Source organism: Suricata suricatta, chromosome X (assembly GCF_006229205.1).
Source record: "Suricata suricatta isolate VVHF042 chromosome X, meerkat_22Aug2017_6uvM2_HiC, whole genome shotgun sequence".
In the NCBI taxonomy this organism is placed as follows: Eukaryota; Metazoa; Chordata; class Mammalia; order Carnivora; family Herpestidae; genus Suricata; species Suricata suricatta.
The window spans coordinates 85,838,768-85,856,224 of NC_043717.1; the positions used below are offsets into that span (position 1 = coordinate 85,838,768).

The 17,457-nt window shown below is 41.7% G+C and overlaps 1 protein-coding gene across 5 annotated transcripts in view; it reads left to right on the forward strand.

Annotated features, from left to right (window-relative positions):
* Positions 1–17,457, forward strand: part of GRIA3 (glutamate ionotropic receptor AMPA type subunit 3) — a 273,414-nt gene that overhangs the window by 208,264 nt on the left and 47,693 nt on the right. For all 5 annotated transcript variants that reach the window (XM_029930244.1, XM_029930243.1, XM_029930239.1 and 2 more), the window contains one exon: positions 5,898–6,096. In XM_029930244.1, coding sequence (XP_029786104.1) covers positions 5,898–6,096 — 199 coding nt within the window. The remainder of the gene's footprint in view (positions 1–5,897; positions 6,097–17,457) is intronic.

The window sequence follows — 17,457 nt, forward strand, 5'->3', positions numbered from 1 at the left end:
CCGCGTTCGTGCACTGGGGCTATTTTCCAGCCTCCCAGCCTCTGTTGAACGCCTCTGCCCCGTTGTTAAAGAACGGAGGCAGGGAGCACTCAAAATGCTGCCGAGCGTGTGCTCACTCAGAGGAACAGAGTAGGCAATCAGCAATGAGACATCAGGAGAGAAACCGAGTATCATTCTGTTTCCATCAAATACAGGTACTGATGGGGGCCTAAAAGGTTAAAGAGCCCACGTCAGTATTAGGTTTGAGATTTTCAACTACTCCAGTGGTTCTGAACGAACAATTCTGTGGGAGACTGAATCGCCTTCAGAGAGGGTGATCAATGCGATGAGCTGAGGTTCTCCCCATGTACAAACCGATTTGTTTGGGGGCAGTCGGGAGCAGAAAGTACAAGGAGATTCCATTCAACCCTGTTACCCCTGACGGAGGATGGGGAGATAGGCAACGGGTGTAGCCAGATGGAGGAAGCGTAGTGGTTAAGTACGTGGGTGCCGGGCTGGGCTCACTAGATTCACAGTCTGCTTAGCAGCTGTGTAACTCGGGGCATGTTACTAAATCTGGCTAAGCCTCAGCTCCTCATCTGTGAAATGTAAAGCACAGTACCTGGCGTCTAGTAAGCTCTCAGTAAAGGTTAGCCACCATCATTATTAAACCGGCTGCTCCTAACCACCCTGACTTCACAAATACTAACAGTTAAATTATACCTGCATCTGAGTCCCTAAAACTCCTTAGGAATACAGCTGAAATTTTAGTCAGTGCCCAAGAGCTGATTTCTGATGAGAAATGACCAACAACATTCCTTCTTGAGTCCACAAAGTGCTCTCCTTAAGGATTTCACCTGGTGCAAATATCTTGACTGTATTATTCTATAGTGGTGTACCAATGTTGACAGAATGTTACAAGTTTTTAATCTGGAACTTTATTTCCTTTGTAAAACTTTGCAAGAGCCTCGCCAAGCAGTCGGAAGTGCAAGTCCTTCCAGGCAAATGCTCCCCCTGCTGACTCTCTTGGAAGCTGCAGGGACATCTGAGGGCTAGCCAAGTTGAAGATGTGAGGATTGGGGGAATTCTAAGGGAGAGAACATGCGAACTTGAACCTGATTACTGGGTACATACTGTTCCAAAGGCACTACTCTTCTCTAAGTCTTCAAGATATCAAATACCTCAGGGGTGCCTGGGTGGCTCAGTCAGTTAAGCATCTGACTTCAGCTCAGGTCACAATCTCATAGTTTCTTGGGTTCAAGCCCCACAATAGGCTCTGTGCTGACAGCTCAGAGCCTGGAGCCTGCTTCAGATTCGGTGTCTCCCTTTCTCTCTCTGCCCCTCCCTGACTCACGCTCTGTCTCTCTCTCTCAAGAATAGACAAGCTTTTTCTTTTTAATGATTATTATTTTCAAATACTTTAGAGGAGTGGGGAGGACATCTGTCCAGGTTAGTTGACACCTAAATCTTTTTGGAACATGGAAAATGTGTACAAAATAATAAAAGACACGAACGGCATGACATGAATGGGATGGAAGACAACAAGATTTTTTTCTGCTCCATTTTAAGCAACATCCTTTCCTTTGCCAATGTCTGACCAGCGTCTCATCCTACTGCAAATTCTCTTCAAAGAAGTAGTGATGTGGTGATAAATTAATGATGTAAGAGCAGGATTTTTATTGTAACTACTTCATGACTGTTCTGGCTGAAAACTGTAGTTTTCCTTCTTTGGAAGATGGTTACTTATTCCCATCAGAAAATACTATATGAGCCAAAGATTGATTCTGCACACTTTTTAAAAATCTGTCATAGGTACAGCAATGAATAAAGTGCAGACAAGATCCATACTTTGGAAGAAAGAAGAAGGGGAGAAAAGAGAATGATGAAGAGTTTGTGCAAAGGAGAAGTGGTTACAGTTTCAGTGCTTGATCTTGCAAAGCTAGTAAAGTGCACGTTTCAAAATTTACTTACAGGATGAAGGTTACAGCACATAGCTCACTTTTATTATCATTTCAGAGGTCATAAAATACATTTTACTATTAACTCGGAAACTCTACTTCCGTATGATTACAGATAACAAGAGCATTATATATTACTTTGCAGTGTTTTTATGTCTGTTTTCCTCTTGTTGCTAATCTCCTTTCATTAACTTCATGCCTCCTCTTACATTTCTTCAAAAGGTTCGATATGTTCCTTATGATGCATTTTTATAAATCCTAAATATGCAGCATTTTATAGCCATTTCATTATGCTAACCTCAAAATCTGTCTTGTACAACAAAACCATTTGAAATGAATATTAAACATTTTGAAGCTGTGTTAATGGAGGGAAAGAAACTGGAAAATGACAGGTCTTTTTAGCTCAACTATAAAGCCTTGTCTTGTTTTAATAGATCCTTTTAAAAATGTCATGGGGCTGACCCATCAGTCACTTTTTATACAGCCTCCGTGTGAAATGTGGGTTTAAATGGCTGTAGTTTCATTAACAAGAAAAGGGGAATGTAACCATTCTTACAGAGCCACTTCCCTGTGAGTGCCACTGCACCTTTTCTCAGTGAGAGAGGATTTAGGCGTTTGTGCCGTAAAGGAAAGAAAGTGGTAGAAATTCCACCGAGGCTCTTGTCAAAGCTCCCACTGCCTTGAGGGGAGAATGTTGAAGGCAAGCTTATGCATTTAACATGGATTCCAAGGAAGCTCCTTTTCTATCTCTGCCGAGACTTCTGGCTACCATCACACTATTTCTATGTGAATATTCACCAAAATTCTCCATGCTTATTGGTGTATCATGGTATTAACCGCGTAGTTGCCAAAGTCAATAGCCATGTCTAAAGGGCCCACCAAAATGACCGTTTTGCCCTGAGATTTATTTTCAGTCATGTCAATAGCCAATCTCAGCGAAGTCCTCCAGATCAACCACCCAATTATCTGAATCACCTATTACGCTGGCCAAAAATAACCAAATTATCATTAGTAGGCTTGATTTTAGATCATACAGACACAATCCATGAGCCTCAATAGAACGGCACAAGTGTAATTTCCAGAAATTACAGTATTTTTCTCCATGTTTCAAGTAGACAATGCAAAAACGACCGTTGGTATTCACAGCAGCTTAATACACTCCTTTCCATACCCAACCATGATTCTGGAGTCATTCCAAACTCCGTTCTCCCCTTGGTCTCAGGAAAACCCTATCCTTCCAAATAAGGATGGCTTTCACGGTTTCATTCCAAATGAACAACAGATAATAAACAATAATTATCCAAACATGTTTGGTTTTCCTGCAACTGTAATTCTCAGTTATTGTCAGAAAATTGTACCTTCTATAATTTATACACCATTGTGGATTGTCTCCTACAAAATGTGACTGGTAGCACAGAAATGTGGGCATTTCTCTCCTATTGTGTAAGTCTAGATGCTTTATTTCCAATTTCTCTTCTCTGTGCCTCAGTCTCTTCATCTGTTAAATGCCCCTGTTTTCCAATCTGGCACACAGGAAGTGCTCAGGAAGGGTTAGCTATTATTGTCATCATTTTTATTACCCTATTACTATGGATGCTACTTTAGAACATTAATCTTTTATACGGTAAGATTATTTCCAGAGTCAGATCAGTCGAGAATAAATTAAATATGTATGGCAACAATGAAGAAGGACTATAAGGTCCAGATTCATAATTGCCAGATGTCTTTATCTCTTCTGATTAAAAGGGACATGTTCCCAGATGAAATCCTGAGAGACTATAACTATTAGGTAAAGAAATCTGTTGCAAAGCAGATTTTCATGTTTGAAAGGCTAAAAGTGATTGTGTTCCAAGATAAAGAAAGAAGGTCTGTTTTAAGCATCCAGGAACCATTAGGAATTGCAGACTTTAAGAAATCAAATAGTTTTGTTTCCATTAGTCAATAAAGAACAGTTATCAACACACCTGCCAAAATTATTTGATCAGAGTATAAAATCAAACACAACTGAATTTTCCAGGGGGCTAGTAAAAGTTTATCTTGGGACCCAGGAATTTGAATTTGCCTCAGCATGGTAAAATGCAGGCACTAATGGAGAAGAGCTTGATCTTCCAGCTTTCAGCCCAGAACTGCCCTTTTCCCACGGAGCGTGGAGACAGACACGCCAGGCTCCTATGCCCATTCTTCACTTTTTGACACAGTGGGTTCTTTTCCTGTGAGCTTGTCTGGGCACGGGAGAACACAGCCTCATCAAGATGGAGCTCTGCCACAGAAAGGACTCTCCTAGAGATAAAGTGGCAATGTTTTCTAGAACCCAGGGGCCGGATTTTCATTTCTGCAGAGAGAGCCAGCCTCGAGCAGCACTGCCACAGAGGTGAAGTTGCTTCCGTTCAAACCCCAGCCCATCACTGAGCACTCAGTGCCTTCGCAGCCCCCTCGCTTCCCACAGACCCTCCCCTGAGCAGCCTTCATGATGTAGGGACCATGACTCCCAACCTTGGTTGTACCAGAGATTTACACGCATGCTGCTGCTTAGGCCTAACCCCCAGAGAGCTCTGACTTAGATGGTCTGGGGCAGAGCCTAGGCATTTTGTGTGTTCCTCCGTACTTGGTTTTATTTTGTCTCAAGCTTCCCAGATGATACTGATGTGCAGGCGGAGTTGAGAATCACTGCTGTAGAAAGACAGTATTTCTCAGTCTGGTCCGCAGACCACTGCTGCCACCAGTTATTCGTCAGAAGTGTGGGTTCTTGAGCGCTCCCATATTCCAAATCTGCATTTTCACAAACACCTCAGGTCATGCCAAAGGCATAGTTACATTTAACAACAAAATTTTCCCTTATTAAAACGTACCCGTCTTCTGATTTTCTACTAACTGGACAGATTAATACACGATAATGTGATAAGAGGTCCTATTGAAGTTGCATGTTAACATTTTGACCAAGGCTTCTGAAGAAAATGCACAGGGTGATTCCAATATGAAGAATCTCTGGGGCAGGCTGGTGAGGATGGTTTTGTTCGTTTTGATTATTGGGGGGGGTGGTAGGGGTGGAATCAAAACGTTTAGTGCCCCTCAAATTCTATTATAATGGGAGTTCCTTAGTTCACTCGAGGCTGTCCTTTGTGCTAAGGCTTAGCTTGTAAAAGCAAAGACTTTTGATCCCTGGAGCTGAGCTCTGAAGCCCCACTAGCCATTTATACAAAGATCATAATACAGATTATCTTATGGCTTCTTGCCATGGCCTTCATGGGTAACTAACTCCACAAAATGGCGAAGTCTTTATTAAATTTAGTAAACTCACAGTGAAGAGTGCTTATCCACCCACACCTACCCATTTCCCTTCAAACAGATAAGGCTTTTTGACTCGGTTTCTCCCATGACATCACCTTGCATCTGTGGCTCTCAGCCTTGGTCATAGCTTGTAATCACCTGGTGAGCTTTAAAAAACGATATGTCTGGATCCTACCTCCCAGGTTCTGATTTAACTGGTGTTGGGTAGGCTGAGCATGAAGGGTTTTCTTGGTTTTTGTTTGTTTGTTTGTTTGTTTTTGCTTTTTTTGTTTCATGGTGTTTTGTTTTGTTTTGTTTACAAAGGTCCCAGGTGATTCTACTGCGTAGGCTAGGAAGCACAGAGCTCACACAGGAAGAGAATCTGATCAGTATAATTACTATGTGTCATCAGGAGCTGGTAAAAAGAAGATATTTTTTTTCTAGAATTAAAAAAACCAATCCTGCTTTGCAAGCCATGTAGACCTGAAGGGCATTATGCATGTACCATCATCACATGCCATCGCCACGTGGGATGTTGTTAACATGTTACTTTTGTTCGCTGTTTCAATTCCCTGACATCGCCTATTTCAACTATACTGAAGCCACTTCTCTTTCCAGAAATACAGATAATAATTTTTGTAAACTGAAATCCGGCCCCTCCGGGTCTGGACTGGTCTCTGTTTTGTTTCGTAGGTCGCTGTCCGGGCGGATTGTCGGAGGGGTTTGGTGGTTCTTCACCCTGATTATAATTTCTTCCTACACTGCCAATCTCGCTGCTTTCTTGACTGTGGAGAGGATGGTCTCTCCCATAGAGAGTGCTGAAGACTTAGCTAAGCAGACTGAAATTGCATATGGGACCCTGGACTCCGGTTCAACGAAAGAATTTTTCAGAGTAAGTGCTTTGCAGTTAATTGGACCTGCTGGTTTTTATTTTATCACCTTCTCACAAAGGCAAATCCGCAGTGCTTTTAAGGGAGGGTTGGGAAAGTGTGGGGATGTTATCAAAGCGCAGCACTGCTTGGCCGGTGACCTAATTTACTGTTGTTTCAACTAAGACTTGTGTGCGACGTAACAAGTGGGATATAAGGGCACTAAGCGCGAACTCCCGGGTTTGAATCCCATCCCCGCCACAAAGTGATTGTTTGTCCTTGGGCAAGTCATCAGTCTCAGTGGCCTTACTTGAAAACTGAGGCGACTGAGCTAAATAAATTATATGCATTCTCCTTTCAAACTTTTATAAAAGTAGTGATTTTATGTCTCAGCAGTTCACAGAAGTTAGGTACTTGACTCTAAGACTCTGAAGAGTGATAAACTATAAAATTAGATATTCTGTGTCAGACACTGGTTTCACATTGAAGTGTTTTGCACTTACTTCAAGTGTTCATATACATGCTGATAATTCAACATTTAGGGAAGGTGATAATTGCTTTAATTTCTTGAGTACACTTATTCCACCCCTTTTACTCCATCATAGGCCTAGTCTTAGTGGGGAAACAGCAAGTTGTTCACTGGTGAAAGGTAGTAAAGATACATAAACACTGTTAGGAGGAAAGATGAAAGGAGGTCGAAGCAGAAAGTTCTAGAAGAATAATATGATGGACAAGCCACTTTTACATAAACTGTCAAGATTTTTGTCCTGCCAACTGGACTACAAGAAAGGCTACCAGTAGTGTGTTTAAGAACGCGAATGTTTTTTTCAGTTACCCCAACCAAGAAAGTATGGTGATTAGAAAATGGACCCATTCTATACATTACCATTGCTTGCTACCATCACCACTATATACCATAACCACTATAACTGGCTATGCAATGATCCAGAGGCCACGGGTATAGTAGGCAAAGGGGAAACCTTTAGTCTCTCCAACCAACCAGTTGGCAGGTGTGACTACTAACTTTTCCTCCAAGTCCAGGGTACACAGATGTTGGTTCTAAATCAGCTTACTTTAAGAAATCAGTAAGAAATATATTTCTGCATGGATTATCATGAGATTTGTTTGTTCATTCATGGAAAACCAGGAGTATGTTTCTTTTTTTTTATGTTTCTTTATTATTGATTCAGAAAGAAACAGAGCATGAGTGGGGGAGGGGCAGAGAGAGAGAGGGAGACACAGAATCTGAAGCAGGCTCCAGGTTCTGAGCTGTCAGCACAGAGCCTGACGCAGGGCTCAAAACCACAAAGCCGTGAGATCATGACCTGAGCCGAAGTCAGACACGTAACCAACTGAGCCACCCATGCTCCCTGAGGAGTATGTTTCTTAAAATTGTAGCAACTAGCTCAAAACTGTTTTCATTCCCTGAAGGAGAACACATTAATTCTAGGGTCATTTCAAGAATTCTCATTGGCTCTGGGTATCCCTTTCTCACTTCTACCACTGTTCACCATGCAGATCAAAATCCCCAACTAGGGATAGGGACTCAGTATTGGAACTCTCAATGAAGACCTTCTGGAACTAACATGGCCTTGACCCTTATCACTATGGAAGTCTCAGAAAGTTATCTAGAAATAATCCCCTGCCTACATGAAATCACCCACATGTTCCAGGGCAGCAAGCCAGGGAATCCATCTGCTGAGTAGTCAGCACATAATCAGCTCCATGGAAATCTGGTTTGGTATCAACATTCAACAGCATCCCAATAGGCATCAAGTTGCCATATGAAGTAATTGATCACTTAGGCTATCAAGACACCAGACTTGGACCCTCTGGTAAGAGACACTTGTTCCATTGGAAAGCGTTTTACCTTCAAAAATGATTAGAAATTAGGAAGGTGTACTTTAAATGGTAATCAATAGATGGCATCAATTCCCATTAAGCTTTCAAAGGCCATTCATCCATACTGCAGGCACAGGACCCTCTCTGGGAAGATTTATGAGCACAGAGGCTTGAAAGCATGACCAGTCATTGTCTCCACACCCAGACCCCATCCCCCACACACTTTGCTATCTTTCTCAAAAACCAAGAAAGTATCTGCTAATCCGTTCGATGATGGTTTCATTAAAAAGCATCATATGACCAGAGCCAATTTGAATCAACATCCAATTCTGAGCAAAGCTATTGCCACATTCTAATTGGTTTGCAGTTTCTAATGCTCACCAATTCCTACTGACCTTTACAGCCAATGAGTAATTCGTATGGAAATAGGGCTGTTATGAGAATCTGATTAGAGAGGGAGCTGGATATTTCCTGGTATACGGAAATGCAAATCATTTTCTAATTCTCACGCACTACTTTTTCGTTTTCCCCAATTGGTTGCTCATGACAGCATTAGGATTCTGTGGGGAAGTTCTTCAGGGCAGCACACAAAGGTTGATGATATAAGCGTGGAACTGAGCAATCTAGAAAAATCGACTTTTTAAGCCTGCTTGTGCTGAAAATGTTATGTAAACCTAACAAAGGGTAAGGTTGGTATTCATGTAACACATGGGCGCCCTACCCATTGATCTGGAAGTCATTTGTCCTCCCCATGGTCTCCACCTCACCCTTCTTGAACCACATAGATCGGAGAAGACAGCCAGCCAGAACCCATCATCTCTTGCTCTGGGACTCCACGGAACTAGCATGTCACCACCCCTCCTCCAGCCCTCAATGATCTCAGGACACTTTTAAGAATGATCACTCCTCCGCACATAGGGAAAAAGTGAGGACCTCAGATGGCATGCCTTCTAAACTTAAGAGAATAAAACAAAATCGCATGCAGCACTTACAAACATAACATGAGCTCATTTCTTCCTGTTCTCACCACATACTAAAACCACAGGGACCAAACAATAATACCATAAAACAGCCTGGGGCCAGCCCTCTACTCCTTCCACTAAGAGAGAGAAATAAATAAAATACAATTCCTTTCTAATTGCCCTGCAGACATTTTTACTCGTCCTGGATAAAGCTGCCGCCGTTAAAATGATGGTATTTTAAAATGACTCCTTTGTTTCTCTCATTTTCGAGCTATGCTTAGCTGTTATCTTACAATCACATAAAGTCACTGGCTCAGAGGGACCTGAGCAAAATGCAGGCAGCCGGAAGAGACATCTGAAATACTACCATGAGTCCTCTCAACTTGAAACCTGATTTCCTTAGACAGCAGCTCCTAAACTAAATGTCCCAACTGCAATGGAGGCACCCATGCTAAAAAACAAGTCGACAGCTTTATTGTCACTGCCCAGAGAAATGCCACTATGATTTGGAAAGTTGCACCGAAGTGATCATTCTCCACTAGGTTTTGGAAATTTAACCTGATATGGATTCATGTTAAAAAATAGCATTGGGAGAAAAAGCAATTCCAACATTCTCTCTGCCTTCAGACCCCTGGAAATATTCGATGACTATGAGGCTTGATTTCTTTTCCAGATATTTGCCCGAATCCCCACTGAAGGTAGTTCAGGGCATTAAAGAAGGTTGTGTTTTTAAATGAACTGTTTAATATTAATTTAAAGCCCTTTAAGAAATTAAATATAAAAGGAGAGGAGTGGGGAGAGAGTGAGTTGCTCTCACGCCCTGGGCAGGACAGAGAAACTGAACTTTCTTTGGAGACCACTGAGGGGGGACTGTCCTGTCTTCGGACTTGCAGACATTGTATGCCCCACGTGGCACAGATGAATGTACTCGTGCAAACTGTTTGTCGGAACATGAGAGTCTATGACGATTTGTTGTCATTGGTCATATTAATTTTTTTTAAATGTAGGCTGTAAATGAAGAGCCCTCGAACTAATTTGAAAAGCAGTCCCTACTAATAGTATTTAGATCCTGCTTACACATTCAGAATCTCTGTCTTTCTCTCTCTCTCTCTCTCTCTCTCTCTCTCTCTCTCTCTCTCTCTCTCTCTCTCTCTCTCTCTCTCTCTCTCTCTCACACACACACACACACACACACACACACACACACACACACTTTCATTTGGAGTCCACATTTCCACATTTCTCAGTTCTCTATTCTAGGGCCTTTGAAGTACATGAGGAAAGGAGAGACATCTCCTTTGCACCTATGCTGAGTATGTTGACCTTTTCAGATGATCTACGCTTTGTTATAACTGAGCTGTGTACACCACAGACCTCCCTCACCCTTAACCCAGCCCCTAGCCTTAGGAAACACGCCAACATATAAAAGCCTTTTGTTAAAAATTTTCTCTCCAAGTACTACAGTGAATTTGCCATTTTGACAGACAATAGACTTGGACAACTGCAACCAGATTTAATTAGTTTGAAGACACATATGATGTGACCAAATGTTTGGGGACACAGCCAAACCGCCCACTAGGGAACACGCAATAGCCACAGAGAGGAGTTTGACACCAAGGGATGGTAGGTCAGAGACATCTGTTGGGCCTACTACTTGGCAGTTTTTAAAAAGAAAATTAGTTTTTTAATTTTGACATGGCTCTTTTGATGCCACCTTCTCAAAACCAAACTCCGTTTCCAATGTCACATGATACGTTGCATGACAAGACTCCTAGACCTCCCAGGGCAAGACGGTGGTGCAGCAGCAGACACAAGGTGAGGCTGCCTCTGGAAGACGGAAAGACACCCTCAGACTGCTCTTGGCCTTTCCTACCCCTCAGTGGCCAGGGCTCTGTGGTTCTATAGGCCTTCCTTGCAGGCAAGTCTCAGGCTGGGTAGAAAGGACACTCCAAAAGAGTAGACATTGGTTGACCTGACAACTACACACAACTGACCATACATCTCATATCTGTCTCCAAGAGGAAGGAGGAAATGCGACAATGAAGACAGGCTATAATAACACCCTAGATTCTAGTATTTATTCATCACTCTTTCAATAACTCTTTTAAGTTTATGTATTTATTTTGAGAAAGACAGAGACAGCATGAGTCGGAGAGGGGCAGAGAGAGAGAGAGAAGGAGAGAGAGAATCTCAAGCAAGCTCCACGCTGTCAGCACAGAGCCCAATGTGGGGCTCAAACTCATGGACGGTGAGATCATGACCTGAGCTGAAACCAAGAATCGGACGCCTGACTGATTGAGCCCCCCAGGTGCCTCTCAATAACTCTTTTATTGGAGCACTGTCTAGGTGCCAAGTTCCAAGCTAAGCACTGAGGATCCATCTCTGTAAACAAAATTAAATTTCTGTCTTTTGCCAAATCACATAAAAATGCCTACACAGGGCCTTTCAACATATTTGGAGGTTATTTGGGAGGATAGATGAACTTGAAATATAGGCATCTCAGGAAACTAGATGATCACACCCTCCAGGGCAGCTGACAGTGTTTATTTTTATATTGCTACTTCTCTGCACACACCAATTTATGGGTACACTCCATGATGAATAACAGTTGGGTTAATGATTTGCCATAACCCAACACAAGGGTCATTTAGGTAATGAATAGAGCAGAAACAGCCTCTACCCTCTGGGAACTCACAATCTAGAAGGCCGCCAGTTTTCAACACGTATTCACACACATTACCACATTCAATTCACACAGCAACCCTGCAATACACATGAGGCAAAATGACATTGTGACTTGATGAATGTCACTCAGCTCAGTGGGGAAGAGCTAGAACTCTGAGTCCAGATTGGGTCCCCTTTCCAGCCCATCTCAGTGCCTTTCTGGTATGAGTGTCCACAGAAACAGGGGGCATTATACATGAATCAAGCTTCTGGTGCCGCACATGCTAAGGCATCTGTATTATATCCTGGTTTATCTTTGTTTTTTATTTCCCTTGATGGGTCGGTTAGAAAAAAGAACCTATACGCACTTTTAAATGACACTTTCTCATGCTCTGATAGCTTTGAAAGGATCTAAGATAAGAAGGCAAAGAAAAGGACAGCCACAAAACTACAGCGAATGCCACAAACACAGCAAACCTCTGTGATTCACAGTTGATTATAGTTCCTGGTATGCCCAGGGTTATATTATAGCTGGATAAAACTGGAAAGAAAAAGAGAGAGGGAAAAAATGATTCCTAGTTCCACATCCACTGGTGACTTTCTTGTGTTTTTGGGGGGTAAGAAACATTCAGTCTTGGTTTCCTCATCTACTGATGGGAATATTCTCTGATCTACCTTCCTTATGGGGTTGGTAAGAGGATAATATCATAAAAACCCCTTTAAAAGGATGAAAGGTTCTACGAATGCCCAACAATAGAGCAATTAAAGCATAAAGACTGTCCAGACAAGGCTCTGTGGAGATGTGAGGGAGGGGTACTTCTCAAGAATAAAATAAGACAAAGTCATCTCTGCTGGCTCAGTGGAAGAAAGGTGGGCTTTTTCCTGGCTTTGGGAGGAGAAAGAAAGCTCATTTGTATCCCCCCCTCTGCCCCGCCTCCTCCTGATCCCACCCCTACCCCTATTATAAGACATTACTCCTGACCTCATCTCTCACTCCACCTTCAGCCATTCCTTTGTGGCCTGCAGATTCAATAACTCTAACACACATGATTTAAAGCCACCCTTGAAGACTACCTAGAACCTTCAGGTGCCTCCAAGGGGCACGCAGGCCATCTGTCCAAAGTAACCAACCATATGGATTTCATTAGCCTAGCTCCGTTAGTCCTCCCAGGTAACCTACTTGCTTATGAGAGCATTTCACAGCCCAGAAAGCCTAAGGGAGTTAAGTCTTCCTTTTCTTTGAGGCTGCCAACTCTCCCAGAAGAGGACGGGGTAATTAACACCTCCCCGGATCCCCAGATCTTTGGGAGAACTCTGCAACTGTCTTTCTGAGAGTAATTCACCTCAGGATCTCACTTTCTTTTCTTAGCTGACAAAATCAAATCACCTCAGCGCTTCTAGTTGGAGGGGTTGGGCCCATCTGTTCAATTAGACTGTCCTTGAGTTCACCTGGCAAGCCTGCACAGGTTAATTATTTAAGTTCTCCTTCATCACCATGCAGACATCTAATAACCTGACCATCAAGATCAAGTAAAATTTCAACTCTTAAAACTCAACAAATAAAAGCATTCGGTGAACTAGAATGCTTGGTTGATTACACTTTTGAAAGGAAAAGGCAACTCACACAAACAAAACCTTGCTATGAACTTTTTTTCTTTTGGGGGGGACAAAAGTGATTTTATTTTATTTTTTTATTTAAATTCAAGTTAGTTAACATACAGTGTTGTCATGGCTTCAGGAGTGGAACCCAGTGATTCATCCCTTACATATGACGCCCACTGATCATCCTGAAAAGTGCCCTCCTTAGTGCCCATCACCCGTTCCCGCTTACCCAGCAACCCTCAGTTTGTTCTCTGTATTTAAGAGTCTCTTATGGTTTGCCTCCCTGTTTTTATCTTATTTTTCCTTCCCTTCCCCTATGTTCATCTGTTTTGTTTCTTAAATTCCACATATGAGTGAAATCATATATCTGTCTTTCTCTGACTAACTTATTTAGTTTAGAATAATACCCTATGGTTCCATGCATGTTGTTGCAAATGGCAAGATTTCATTCTTCTTCATCACCAAGTAGCATTCCATTATATATATATACCACATCTTCTTTATCCATTCATCAGTAGATGTACATTTGGTCTCTTTCCATACTTTGGCTATTGTGAGGAGCACTGCTGTAAGCATTGGGATGTGTGTGCCCCCTTCAAATCAGCATTTTTGTATCTTTTGGATGAATACTTAGTAGTACAATTGCTTAGTTGTAGGGTAGTTCTATTTTTAATTTTTTGAGGAATCTCCATACTGTTTTCCAGAGTGGCTGCACCAGTTTGCATTCCCACCAACAGTGTAAGAGGGTTCCCCTTTCTCCACATCCTCACCAACATCTGTTGTTTCCTTGGTTGTTAATGTTAGCCATTCTGATAGATGTGAGGTGGTATCTCATTATGAACGTTTTTTTTTTTTTCAAAAAAACTACTAGGTGATGTCATATTCATTGCAGTCTTCAAAGTCTTCTACCTTTTTAATCAGTGAGTAAATAAATCTTGAGAGTTTATCATATCAAGTTAGGCACCAGGGCTATAGTAGTTATGCTTTTGCAAAAGGGAGCTGGTCACCTGTGAAAAGACACTTCTACCATAAAACTGTCTTCTAAGAAGAAAGCAGTAAGACACACTAAAGGCATGAATCATTAGGGACTTCTGAACTTTAAAAATTCTTTGAGGATTAACCATATCCAAGTAATTAATGTTGCAGTGAACATGGGTGTACCAACAGCTCTTCAAATCCCTGTTTTTAATTCCTTTTGGCATTTACCTCAGAGTAGAATTGCTGGATTGTATGACAATTATTTGCTTGTCTTTTGTAATTTTTAAGGTCTATTTTGATACAAAAGATGAGGGTGTTTTCTGTTCTGGTTTCTTCCTGTTGCCGCTCAAACAATCCTAATCTTCTCTTAGGCCATAGATGCCTCTCTCCCAATAGGAAAAGGGTCACTAGATAGTTGATGTTGGGGCAGAGCTTTAGCTAGTATCACAAAGTTTCATCTTGATACATCTTGACTGGAGTTGAGGAGGAGATATGTGTATGTGTGTAACTGTTTACAAAAACCTGAAGTCCTGTCTATACCACACATATGTACAGACAGTGCTGGATATTTTAGCTACTGGTTCCACCTTGTAACAAAAATCTGAGGGAACATGCTTTCTGTTTCTGTGTTTGGGTTACAACTTTGATGCCCCAGCAAGATGGCACGAGAATGCCGCCAATGGATGGTAGGGTGAAACCCATCTTCTTTCTGTTTGAAATGGTTTAGAATGTCACCTGGCTATCCTGGACTTGGATAGTTATGATCTATTGCATTTCTTCCCACTTCTGATTGTGAGAATCTGTCTGTATGTTAGCCCCAAAACTAATCTCCTATTTGCACACTCCCTGGTGCCCTAATGAAGAGGTTCCTGAAGATGGTTAGCTGCTGTGCCTAACAAAACCTGTAGTGTAGAACTGAGTCTTATTTCCCAGCTTTATGTAAATTCTTATGTTGTTCACAGCCTGATTTATGTAGGTCTCAATTTTATCTTCTTTGAGTCTTTGATCTGGGTTATAGACTATTTCCTGTATCATTTAATAGCATTGATATTCTAACCCACTGAGTGAAGAATGCCTACACACTCTGGGAATGAATAGGAGATGCCATCCAGACCCCCAAGTCAAACATGCAGACAATAGGGGAGTCGGGTGGACTAACCAGGAAAGGTTTCTGGAGAAAAGGACATATTAAAAACATTTGGAGAGAAAAGAACTTAAAAATAGCCCAAGAGGTTTGTGAGAATATATGCGTGACCCAAAAAAGCCCCCAAGAACAAATAAACAACAAGACCATGACTTTATATCTTGTTACACTATGGCTACTATCGACTGAGGAACTGTTAGTTTTCTGTAGGGTTCATACTAAGATTTGTTTGCACAAGATAGCATAAGTATATATGTTTGGGGGAGGGAGTTTAGGATGGAAAAAATAGTTTCCAAAAAAATATGCTTTGAAACAATAGTATCATGGTAGAAATCAATCTATAGACTGCCATGAGTAAATTGGAAATCACTGCTTGAAACCCAGGTGCTCTGAGCGCTGTCTTATTTCTAATTTCATAATTCACATTTGGCATGTGAAGCTGAGGCTCATTAAAAAGGGACTCTCCAAAGAATACTTGGCTTTCTTTTAAATGAGTTTGAGGAACCAGTGTTAAAAAGCAAAATCTATCCCTGCTTTGGCAAACAATACCAAATGAAAGATTTCATAACCAACCCTTCATTTTTAAAAATAACCCCACTATAATAGACATTATCTCACCGAAATAAACAACTCCTTTCCTGAACGTTGTAGTATTAATGAGGTAATCATGAAGAGAATCATATAAAAGTTTCTTTGTGCAAAATCTTGAAGTTTGATTTCCAAATATTTTTATCCTGCCCCTTTCTTCCAGACAGACACACATACACATGTGTGTGCATACACACACATACACCACCACTACCACCATTTGGGTAGTTGCGATTAACAAATAACTTAAGTTTTTTATATATGAAATTAGCAAGGAGCCACTTGCCCCACTGGTCAAATACTGAAGAACCTTTTTGCTTTATTTTCTTGGCCTGGGGTTTCAGCCAATTGGATGAGCAAGAAGGTTGAGAATACCATCATCAATGATTGAAGAGAAATATAAGTAAATTCAAGGAGGCTTAGATAAATTCATGTAATACAGAGCCATCAAAAGTTAAAGATAAGAGACAGGTGCTTGAAGGCACCTTCAGATTTTTAGAGTTGACATCAAGAGGACAGGCATGGCTTCTCATAGTTCTTTGTTGACCTTGTCTTCAAACCCTCCTAGGTGGAATCACCTGAAGAGCTGACCTAGAGACACTGGTCTACAATTTTTACAAGATTGTTTTTCACATCACAAGAATTCAGACTATTTAGCCTGAAGAACATAGGCAGCAGTGGAATATATTAGGATTGTCTTAAAATATTTGAAGGGTAGACATTTCAAAGTGAATTGTACTTGTTTTGTGGGGCCCTAAGGGACAAAACAAAACTCAAAGGGTGGATATTATAGAATAGAGATTTTTGGCTCGTTGTAAAAAAGAACATTCTAATAAAGCAATCCAAAAATAGAATGGGCTGTCTCCATAGATAGTGAGCTGTTCATCTTTGAAGGGATTCAAGATTACGCTAATGGCCACTTGTCAAGGATGTTGAATAGGGGACTCAATAATCTGATGAATGACTGCACTAGAGCAATGTTTTCCAACACTGGTTGCGTGTAAAATCATTTCCAGAGCGATTTGAAAACACAGATTATTGGTCTCATGTCTCCTCCCCTCATGTTGATTCCATAGGTTCTATTAATCTGCATTTAAAAATTGTTTAACATTTATTTATTTTTGAGAGAGACAGAGAGACAGAGTGTGAGTGGAGGAGGGCAGAGAGAGAGGGAGACACAGAACCCGAAGCAGGCTCCAGGCTCTGAGCTGTCAGCATAGAGCCCAATGCGGGGCTCAAACTCAAGAATCAGGAGATGATGACCTGAGATGAAGTTGAGGCACCCAGGCACCCCTTAATTTGCATTTTTTAAACCAGCACCTGAGTGGCTCTAGCACAGATGACTAAGAGCCACTTCTTGAAGAATGTTTGACTCTACAACATATAAGAGAATTGCTACTTTGATAACTTGGATTTGCTTTTTTTCTATTATTCCTTTGTGAAAGATGCTGGGCGAAGGTGGAGGTTGGGCCTGCAGGGCACAGAGAAGCCTGAGTCAGAGTAGCCAGGCCTGTCTGGCAGGAAGAGGTAGCTCGAGAGTGAGCACAGCTGACTGGCGGCATCGTGGCCTCCTCCTCCGAGTGTTCTGTCAGGGAGGGAGAGAA